The 11,406-nt window shown below is 41.8% G+C and overlaps 1 protein-coding gene across 1 annotated transcript; it reads right to left on the minus strand.

The window, feature by feature from the left end:
• Positions 1 to 226: 226 nt before the first annotated feature.
• epcam (epithelial cell adhesion molecule) lies at positions 227 to 3,242 on the minus strand. The gene is made up of 9 exons (XM_031876159.1): positions 2,868 to 3,242; positions 2,067 to 2,168; positions 1,707 to 1,968; positions 1,541 to 1,606; positions 1,368 to 1,434; positions 1,161 to 1,259; positions 871 to 1,068; positions 722 to 766; positions 227 to 629 (listed from the first exon to the last, which is right to left on the minus strand). Exons 1-9 carry the CDS (start codon positions 2,923 to 2,925, stop codon positions 606 to 608), a joined length of 921 nt encoding a protein of 306 aa, XP_031732019.1. The 5' UTR covers positions 2,926 to 3,242; the 3' UTR covers positions 227 to 605.
• Positions 3,243 to 11,406: the final 8,164 nt, after the last annotated feature.

Below are 11,406 nucleotides of genomic sequence, written 5' to 3' on the forward strand. Positions count from 1 at the left end.
CATCTGGGTAGGAAACCTGGCAGCCATCTTGTGTGAGAGACCTCCATGCACTGTAACCATCATGACACACCATGTGTTTGCATTGACTTTTAAGTCTCATCAGAACCATTTGATCTTTAGGACTAGAACAGCACTCTTTAGTTCCCTCCCCCCTCATGATCCGTGGTACTTTTCCATCGTGACCAGACACAACTTTACACAAACAAAAACAAAACCTGCACCGCAGTGTCTTTAAAAAGATTTTATTATAAACATTTAGACAAAACACACATAAGTAGGAAACTGTACAATCTACGACGCGGACTTTAGACCACTCGACGCGTTCTGACAAAAAAAAAAAAAAAAAGCGGCATGTGCCAGGCACGTTTTCAAAAGCAAAGTTCTTTATGGCATATAGATGGACGATGCGTTAAGAGTTGACATGATTTATAAATAAATGCCGGTACCAGCTGTGCCAACATATAAAAGCAAGTTCATTGTTACAATCTGTATTTCTCAAGTAAAATGGTTTAAAAAAAAAAAAAAAAAAAAAAAAGGCACACTCCCACTGCAGAAAACAAGTTATTCCATAAAGGTCTTCATAGACTCCCGCTGCGATGAAGACTTTACATGGGGTCCAGTTCTCTTTGCTGAAGGAACACAAAAAAATATTAAAATAAAAAATACATTCCATGGTGCAAAAAGTAACTCATAGTTGGGAGTCACAGGAAGATCATCTCACCTGGGTTTTGCTGTATCTCTGATTCTGTCGCCTTCTGGCAAAGAACTGCACCAAAAAAAAAAATAAATAAATAAAAAAAAAATAATAATTTAAATTAGGACACGTACTGCAAATCCTAAATCGGCACACATTTGGATAAAAGCACTCACCAGGACCAGCAGGCCGGCGATCACGGCCAGCACCACCACCACGATGACGGCGATGATGCCGCCCGACAGGTGCTTCATGGTGAAGGTCGGGTTCTCCTCGTCCACGTAGTACACCAGGATGTTCTCCATCTCCAGCTTCTGGCCGTCCACATTGGGCATGAACTCATCCTGGTTCTTGAACAGGGGCAGCACCTTCACCTGCAGGGGAGCCAAAACATTAACGGGTCAGTCACCGGGGCCTCTCTTCAAGCCATAAACAGGATTTAAACTGAAAGAAAGAACAAACATACATCTTTCTCCATGTAGTAGGCCATCTGGGTCAGGTCAGTCATGCGTTCTCCCTTTGCCTTCTTCACATCCACCACAATCGTGCGGGAATCTGCGTCGTACTGCGGCACGACAGACAGGACGCTGTGTTAGTCAGGTACTTTTGTAATGCCGTTCTAACATACATAAAAACGTGCGTCGTTTAATTGTTTTTTAAACTGGAGACTCACCTCGACCTTTTCCACCAATTCCTTGTTAAAGTTATTGTAACGTTTGTTAATGGCATCGGCAATGGCACTGTATTAGGAAAAATAAGAAATCACAATTGTGGCATATTGAAACTCAGAAGTCAACGATGCTTGATTTTTATTCATTTGAAATGGGGGCTGTTAAAAGTACTCACGCCTTCAGGTTTTCAGCTTTCACTGGAGTTGTCGATGGTTTGTGTTTCAGCTGCAGACGAACCCAGCTGGAGAGGGGGGCAAAACAAACAAGGAGACAAAGGGTTAACATTCAGCGCCCGAACATTGACACTGATCATCCACGCAGATGATGAGGACAACACTCACTAGGTCTCCACCAGCTTGGGGCACTCGAGAGTCTTGCCCTCCTTGTCGGTACGACGGACTCCAGCGCTGTTGACGCACCAGCACTCCTCCGTGTTGTTGCACTGCTTGGCCCTGAACTTGCCGTCGGCCTCGCAATCCGGGTCGTAGATGCCGTCGTTGTCCACGAAGGCCGTCTCCACCGGCTTTCCTCCTATTGTGCGCGTGCTCAGGCCCTTTTTAGCTCGGTACATCTCGGCCTTCATCAGGAAGCACTTGGGGATCACTGAAGGGGGGAGGGGGGGGAAAGCCAAATCGTGAGCAACCTGCAAAAGCGAAGAAAAACCTACACACGCTTGATCACAACATACAGGTTTTACTTACATGCGTCGCATTTCAGCGTTTGTGTAATGCTGTCACCGATCAGAAGGGTACAAGTGCATGGAGTCCCGTCACAGGTGGCCCACTTCATAGTTTCACATGAACCTAAAAAAGAAAAAAAAAAAAAAAAAAAAGTAAAAGGAGGGTTAGGGTTATCAATATCGAATTATGTAAGAGACCCCTGAAAAGAATTTGAAGTAATTGGCGTGCATGTCAAGTTAAATATCACTCAATGTTTCAAATATCTACTGGCGCCATTTTATCAGCACTATAGTGTCTCACAATGCACAACTGAAGTGGACAGAGGCCCCCATAGTGTGACTAGAGGATTTATTGTATTGTCGGTTATACAGCCCTATAAACAGAGGGGGGGGGGTAGTACAGCAGGTAGACTAGCAGGTTTACACCTGGGCGTTGGTTCCTCCAAACAGGACGAGTCCCCAGAGAGCGGAACAAATCCTCCCAACCCCCACCCGACAACGACACTACCTGCGTTTGAAAAAACACCTTATACTGGGGTTTTTATTTGTCCACCTCTACCCGCAAATAAGTCACGTTATGCGAGCAGACGTTACACTTAAAGTGAGAAGAGTGTTCCTGCTGGAACACACGGCATTAAAAAGCAAAATTTAAACTTCATTTTTAACTAAAGCTTACAAAAAATGCCAAGAAAACACTTGAAAATGGAAAACAGCACAGAATGACATTTAGGCGACGCGTTACCGCGAACTGCGTTGAAAGGTTTTTTATTTTTTATTTTATTTTTTAAAAGACTAATAAAGTTAAATAAATCAAACTACTTACATTGAGCTGAGGCTCCTGTCGCGAAGGCGACGAGAACGAGAGCAATCCACATTTTCATGATGAAAATTAATTAAACCAAAAAACGACTTGTTGAGAACAAAACAAAACCGTCAGCTTTCTGTCCCTCCGCCGTCCACAGAGGTCAAAGATAGAGTAAAGAATGGCGTTCGGGGGAAAACAAGGCTTCCTTTTTCTCCCTGCAGGTGTGTCCCGGCGGTCGAACCTGTTCGAAGGAGAGAAACTCAACTAGAGCGCGTGCGCACACAAAGGTAACGACTTTGAAACTGGAGCACGAGCGCCACCAAAGTGAAGTAACACAGCTGGCTGTTGATTATATCCCTTCTGATGGTTGTTGTCCAACTGACACAAGAGCGGCTATGAAGTAAATTTATAAGACAACTAGTCTATTGACGTCACTCCAATTTGACGGGGGGGGGGGGTTGTTCGTCAAGCGCACCTTTTCTCCGGTGTGACCATATTTGGTCTCTCTCTCTCTCTCTCTCTCTCTCTCTCTCTCTGTTGACATATTTTATTCTTTCAGCTTGTCAATATACAAAAATACTTTTGTGGTTAATATTTTACAGGCAATATTCTGCCTAGATTAACATTGTAACACTGTTTTATGTCTGTATAGAGTGTGGCTTGTAGTGACCTTTATACTTCAAGAATTGTTGTGATATTTCTGAAGGATCTTAAGTATCACAGCTAATAGTGTCTTTTTATATGTAAAGGCCTTTATTATATCATTGCAATATGCCTGTGGGATCATTATGTAGATATCACTTCAGACAGTTTACACCATATAGTTTTACACTACACTTTTGTAATGATATTCATATATCCCCATTATGTTATATCGTACCTTTATAATATCACTGTGTGATAGTTTTGATCACTGTGTATTCTTATCACGTCGTAGTCGGCTATTTAGACATCACGTTCACCAATACAGTCAAAGCATTTAGCTGTGTCCAGAGTCCATATAGTTCATATTTCATATCCCACACCTAAGCTATCCCAATATGTGCACAAAATGCGCAGCGTTTAAGCAATACTTCTAGATATGTAAAAAATAAATCTTGTTCAACTGTCCGAAGCAGGTATCTTAACTGACAGAAACCAGAGGCTGGGGGGCTGGGTATTGTGAGTCACGCTCTGTGGGATGACACGGCTGAGTCACGCCTCAGGTCATGTGGAGACTCTCCACCTGAGAGATACTCTCACACTCTCAGCAGTTTACCCAATATTTTTTTTATGCTTATTCATTAGTCCTCGTTAATCAAGAGTCAAGTGGGCTACACAGAAAAAGGAAGGAGGAGACGCCCCGCAGATGGGACGGACACAATCTAAAAGACTACACATGCACTAGCTTACTTTCATGGAAAAAGATGGATACAGAGGTAGAACTAATCTAATAGTCTAATCTTTGATTATGGGCTTGATTTGTGTAACCTCATCTAGGGGAACAGCTTTGAAACATGCAGTCACTGCTCCACATTTCAATAGCTTTTCGTGATTTCTACAGCTTGTTGTTTGTCACTTACGAGCATATTAAGAATTGTTAAAAGAAATAGTCTGACATGTAAAAAAAAAAAAAGAAGCCACTTATGAACTTTTTATGAAATATTAGCACTTTTGTTTTTTAAGAAATCATGATGCACTCTGTAGGCTACTTCGCCAAACCGGTTGTGTTACGAAACCCTTTCGGTTGCTGTAGAGAATTAAAAGCAGCTCACACAAAAGTGCAGGTGAGTCATTTTCACGAGTGCACCTGAGGGCAGATCAAGGTTTTGCACACTCTTGCCTATGAGTTCTTCGATGAACCACAAATGTTCCAGGAAGGCTTTTATTTAAATCTGTCTACATACCTCGCCTACCACAGCAAAATGAGCCAATTTAGGCAATTTCGATGGTGCGACTATATTTTAGCAGAGCGGGTACCGTCTTAGAATAATGCACAATTTTTTCTTTCTTCCCATTCTGAAAACATTGCATGAAGCAAATTACACAGCAAAAGAACAGCTCACAGCATTAAGTCCCTGTAGACTCTCTTTGTGGCAAAGAGTACTAGTCAAACACAGGTGTAACTAATAATGTTAATGATTGCCGTGTTGCAGAGGCCTGGTAGTGTGTATGCTCCCTCACTGGAATGCAGCCTTCACTAATGTGAACGAGTGAAACCTGTGGTCCGAGAGTTGTTGCTGTACAAAAACACAACACAAATTTTGTGTTTTGGTAGTCTGTTTGTATTTAACGCACAAACATTTAAAAAGACATTTTTGAGTAAAGTATACTTGATTTTGTTTCTTTAAGGACACTTGTGAACTCTTGACTATAGCGTCACCATGAGGTTTGAGTGAAATGTCTCGACAACTACCGGATGGATTGCCATGAAATTTTGGTTCCGACATTCATGTCTCACTCGAGGATGAATCCAATAACTGTGGTGTTCCTCTGACTTTTCATCTCGGGCCGTCATCAGGTCAAAATTAGTACAGAGGATGTGATTCCTGCAGAACTACTGACATTCCCAGCAACCACGTGCTATATTTTATACTAGTTATCAAATGTTAGCATGCTAACTTGCTAAAGTAAGATGGTGAATATGTCACAATCAGGCTTTGCCTTGTGTGTTTTTCTGTAGCTCCTCACTCCCTTCACCTGTCCCTAATCAGTTCATTCAGTGCACCTGCCAGTCACACTCACCTCATCAGCTCATGACTCTTACCTGCTCACTCTGCCTCCTTCACTATTTAAACCCCTGCCTCACACACACCCACTGCCAGATCATTGTTTCTTTCCTACCTACCCGCCTGCCCGTTTTGCTCGTCCTGTTCCCGGTTTCCCCGTCTGCTTGTCCCCCCTTGTCTCTTGTCTTGTCCTTGGATTCCCTGTTTGTTTTTGGATTATTCATTAAAACCCTTTTTGCAGTACACCTGACTGTCTGCGCTTGAGTCCTCATCATGCCCCGTGACAGAATATGGTAAACTCTATGCCTGCTAAACATCAGCAGGTTAGCATTGTCTTAGAGTGGCGAAGCCCCGCCCCTTTTGGTGTCCCCAATGGGACCTTATTTTGGAAAAAATATGTCAGGTAGTCCTACAACGGCAAGGGACAAATATTTTGTTGATCCAGTTTGAATTGTGCCATGATTTACACATATGTTTTTCAATTTTAAGTTGCAGTTTGTTGTAACTGTTTTTTTTTGTGTGAAAGGGCTCAGTGTCACCAACACCAACATGGCCGTAACCTTGGCTGGCGAGCTAGCTAACTTAGCTATGTTCCACGCACAAATGTAACGTTATCTCACCCGACGTGTTTCATCCAGCGAATCTTTTTTTTATCAGCCGGGAAGCGAAAGAACGAGCGAAACCCGTCGTCCGTGTGAGTACATCGAAACACACAGCTATCGTAGCTTCAGCGAGAGACGCCACTTGTGCGACTTTTGGGTGTTTAGTCTTTTTTTTACAACACATTTTCACAGTTGCTTCAACAGTTTTATGACAAAATTAGACTCTAGATGTAGTCTCTCGCTGCTGACTACCGTAAATATTTTTTTTACAAAATAAGGTCCCAGGTGTGTGCACCGGAAATCGAGGGACTTCGCCTATCTATTGTGAGCATGTTAGCGAAAGCCTTGCTGTACCTAAGAATAGACCACTAGCATGGCTGTAGAGTCCTTTTCACTGCTAACTCCACTGTTAGGGGGTAGGCAGAAACTCCATGACACTTTGTGTCGCTAACTGCTACTTTTCATCTGCCAGAGAAGAGGCTTCACTGGGAGAGCGTGATACACAGAGGGTTCATGGTCAGCACTTCCTCGAACAGTGCAGAGTCAGCCACAGACTGATAAGTAATACACAACCCAGACCATCGCTAGTATGACTTAAATGTCAAGTGTAACAAGGGTAAGCAATTGTACAGGCCCCAAGTGATTTGATACTTAAATCTTTACAACAGCCAACAAAAAACGCTCGCACTTTTCTCACCTGTGGACGGAGCTCATAAACCAGCTCAGTATCGTCTTATCGCTGCAGTAGCGGCTGCCAAGGATTTATGATTCTGCATGTCGTGTATTGTATACAAGCCTGGATGGCAGTGCTGGTTTTTATCTTATGCTAATGCCATATGAATGGGATTTGCCCTACTGAACAATGCAGTGACTGCAAAGAATCTACGAGTCAATTCAGTTCACGTTTATAGGATTTACTGATGTGATGATACCCCAGTTATGTTTTACCAGTGTTTTACCAGTGGCCATGTGTTTTATACCTGGGCCTTCAGTGCTGTCCTACTACAGTTGAACCACCTCCTGATAATCTCATTATGACGTCAGCATGACGGGATGCTTCGTCATTAACGGGCAATGCATATAGTCAAAATCAATGTAATTAACACAATGACAAGAACAAACTCACAAGAACCAGTCACATATATTTATATGACAACAAAGCAGGTAGAATAACATAAAACCCAAATAACACGATTCAACAGGCCTCTGCACATTCCAGCAAAACACGCATTCATCCACACACTCAAGGGCATGGGCCATTCAAACATTATTCACATCAGAGGGAACAATATTAACCATATCATAAAAACAACACCATAGAAAAATTAACAGTATTAAAGCTACTGCAGATGTAAAAAAACGAAAGCAGTTCACTTACCAAAGCTGCTGTTCACTTAAAGACAAAGTCCATCCTCCTTTCTTTGATTACCAAGAGTTCAATCCCACGGTTGTACAGAACATCGGTGCGGTTCAGGTCCAGCAAGAGGTCCTTCTCGATTCATGGACGCCAGTGATGACAGTCGAGTCTCCCCAGTTGTATTTCTTGAATAGGTTTTAATGCGTTTGAGGGCTGAAAATGTCCGCTCGACAGAGGCAGTAGATATTGGATTTCCTTACTTAGAGACAGCATAGGGGTGAAATCTGATTGGATAAAAGCTCTACTTAAAACAAGCTGTGCTGGAAGCAGAGCAACTGAGGAAGACAGTAGCTGTGCAATGAGATAATAAGCTAATGGGGAAAAATATTTAGAATACATGTAGTGTATTTATGAAAAATAATGAAATTATAAAATAGCTATAACTTTGTGATTCTGTCTAGGCCAGCAGAGAAGGCCTTGCTGGCCCTGACGGCCCACCACTGTGTTTTACCAAGTAGAGGTTACACCAGAAGCAAGCTGCAGCTTGCAAAAACAGTGGTGTGACATCTCAAAACAAGCATCTTCGATACAAACTCCAACAAAGACAGGAGAAATCACGCAGTGAAATATCAGTAATCCCCGATGATCGGGTGACCTGTCTTCTTACAGCAAGCAGAACAAAAGCGTGTGCCACAGGGGACTGGTCCACTTATTGTGCGAGGGCTGACACATAAGCAGGGGAATATGGGTGTTCCCCTTCCCAGAGGTTTACGATGTCAGGCCAGTGCGTAGTATGTTGTGGCGGGGGCCATTGTCGCGTGTCCCAGGGGTGGAGGAATCACGACAGGTGGAGGAGAAGGTGGTGGAGGAGGCCGCTTGGCGACAAGGGGGTTCGACTCTGCGGGGAAAGACTAAGAGAAGGAGAGAGATCCAGGAGAGGGGAGTTCACCCTTTATGCTCCAAGAAAGACTCAAAGAGCACCGGGAGACGGGGAAATATGCGGTGAGCGCTAATCTCTGTATTCTGTCTTTCTTGTTTATCTCATTGGGTCTCGTTGTAATAGTGGCTCCTTACAGTTACCAAGATTCATTTGTGAAGTTATCATTAATCCAACTCATGTGACCATGACCCAATTTTTATATTTCTTAGAATTTTTATTAATCTTTGTTTAAAGCATAAAGGCTTCATTTGGAAGCAAATAATTATGATGCATTCATTGCTATATTATCAGGAAAACCCTATGAAACCTGTGTATTATTGTCTTACTGACGTCAATTTGTTGTTCAATGTTTACCATGTTATAGTTATTATTTAAAACATTTGCTTTTTTGTTTATAAGCTTTTTATTCTAATGAACAATGCTCAGTTATGTAGAGATTCTTTCTATTTGTTCTATTTACTGATGAACTGACATGCTCATTTGTAAATGCACACATTTTATTTTCCCCTCTTACTAAAAGTTAAAAAAGAAATAGATACACATCAAGACAAATGACTTAGATAAGAAACATAAAAGAGCCAAATAATATTAATTCAAAATCTGAATTAAATAAGAACAGGAAAATACTCTCTAGTAGTGCTAGTAGTGTATTTTATATGCTTTTAAATAAGAAGCAGGATCATTCATGGATATTAAAAGAATAGTTTAAAAACAAAAGTTGTAAAATGCGAGTAACAATTTCCTCATGTTTCCAAGTGTTGCAGTTGGTGATGGACATTATGGCAGCCGTCATACCCATCTCTGTAGTGGCTGTCACCTCAGGGCGACTTGATGTGATTTACAGTAGACAGTTGTGCATTTAGGTAATGGGAGTCTGTCTCAGCCCTGTCGCTGTCCTTCCAGAAGCTTCTCCTGAGACACAGGCAATAGCCCCTCAAGGCCTGGGGGGAATGTTGACATTTAAATGGTAAACCAATCACAACAAACCAGGACTGCTGTCATTGTTCTCCTAATTCAGCTCGACTATGCCCTCGAGCCCAAAAAAAACACATCTCTGTAATGTGTCTGATCGGTGACCAGTTTACTCATAACACCTTGAAAACAGCTTTGTTTCAGTCTTCTCAGAGGAAACTGGAGTGGCAGGGAGTGTCTGGAAAGTTTTAGTTTTCTGAAAAAGGGGTAAAGAACTACTCCAATCATCTCATGCTATAGGCAAAATGTTCTTAACATATGATGAGACCTTGAATCCAAAGAGTCCCACGCGGTGCTCGCTACCAAAGCTATGGACACTTTACAAAACTCTTTGAGATTTTACCATTTATCTGTACATAATAGACTTTTGAATCATTTGGCTTTTTGACTAATGTGAAGTTTAGAGTAGAAGTTTAGTAGAAACTATGGGAAATACATTCTTTTAAGGGAAAACACGAGGCAAATAGGGTAGAAATATTCAGCAATATGTGCTCATTTGCATACATTTCCAAAACAGAAATCTGAACATTGGATAAAGCCAGGTTCAAAATTATTGTTTCATTTTGTTGACCTTTAGAATAGAGAGGGCGATGAAACTGGAAAGTTTGATGTATGTAAGCACTACTGAAGTGGGGATTTCTGGAGTCTGAGAAAAAAAACGTAGATTTTGAAAACACTACAGGTAAATAAGGTAAGAAACTAATAGATATTGATATTGATAATAGATATTGTCACAGCCAGGCTCTTAAACTGTGACTGAAATGGGAGACACACTGGTATACTTCAATAAATAAGCTGATTTATTAACCAAAACTAGATTGATATAAGTCAAATAAATGGGTGAAAATGTGCTGCACGAGTGTTGTGCTGTAAAGACAATGAGAAGAAATCAAAAGCCACAACAAGCATATGGGGTGAGTGGAGATCTGTCAACAAAAGACTTCTGCTGCTCAAGCTGACCCAGGTGTGTCCAATGCCACTGATTAATACCCAATCAGGTCCAATCAGAACCAAACATAAAGGCTGTGACAGCAGGCTCGTTAGAGATGAGCCAGTCCTGCGCAGAATCCATCACCGGCGATCGGTGCACAATGCATGCCGGCTAGTTTTGTGTCCGAATTGATCCCATGATCCCGATTGCTCTGACGTCATGAACACGTGGGCAACGATGGGCAACAACACGCAAGGTGGCCGCAGTTTTTAGAGCCAGGCGCCCAGTTGCTCTCCATCGACTGCATGGCCCAGGACATGATGGGAAAAGCCTGGCTGGCGCCTGATGAAAGAGCTGATTGGCTCTTAGATTTAACAACAAACACCAAGTTTTGTAGAAAATCTAATTTTTCTGTCTAATTGTAGTATTGAATGCTCGATTGTTGGCGAGTAGTCTCATGTTGTGCAATGAAAGTTTAATCTAAAAACATATCTTGTGTGGTCGATAATAATAAAGCTTATTTATACAACACGTATCAAAACCAGCAGCAAAGTGTTTCACAGGCAGACATAAAAAGAACAAAAGATAGAATACAATGCAGATACACGCACATTTCCACATAAATCTATATTTAACACGCATGAATAAATCCGAACGAGGTCTGAAAACTACAAGTAGCCTACAGATCTAACAGGATGTAACTGTTTCTTTGACTTCCTGTTTATTCTTTGAAGGCGGCTGAAAACTGTCCGACTTGACCACAGTTTGCTTTCACCGCCCCCTGCTGCTACCGCCTGCTCTCGTCTACTTACCAGGCGAGGCGCAGTTCATCCCGAACGAGCCTAATGTCGGCAAGAAACTTCCTCAGTTAAATATTAAGACAATTATCTTTGGTAATACATGAAGCATTACCTAATGCTAACGTTTGGTGAATTCAGAAGAAATCTGCTGACTCAAATAGACAAATTGTAAAAACACCTAAAAGTGTATTGGATGGATGTAAAGTGGATGTTTTCTTTCCACTAGTCTGAAAGAAGACATATTATG

The sequence above is a fragment of the Anarrhichthys ocellatus genome, unplaced genomic scaffold (genome assembly GCF_004355925.1).
Source record: "Anarrhichthys ocellatus isolate YVR2014 unplaced genomic scaffold, GSC_Weel_1.0 scaffold104, whole genome shotgun sequence".
Classification (NCBI taxonomy): domain Eukaryota; kingdom Metazoa; phylum Chordata; class Actinopteri; order Perciformes; family Anarhichadidae; genus Anarrhichthys; species Anarrhichthys ocellatus.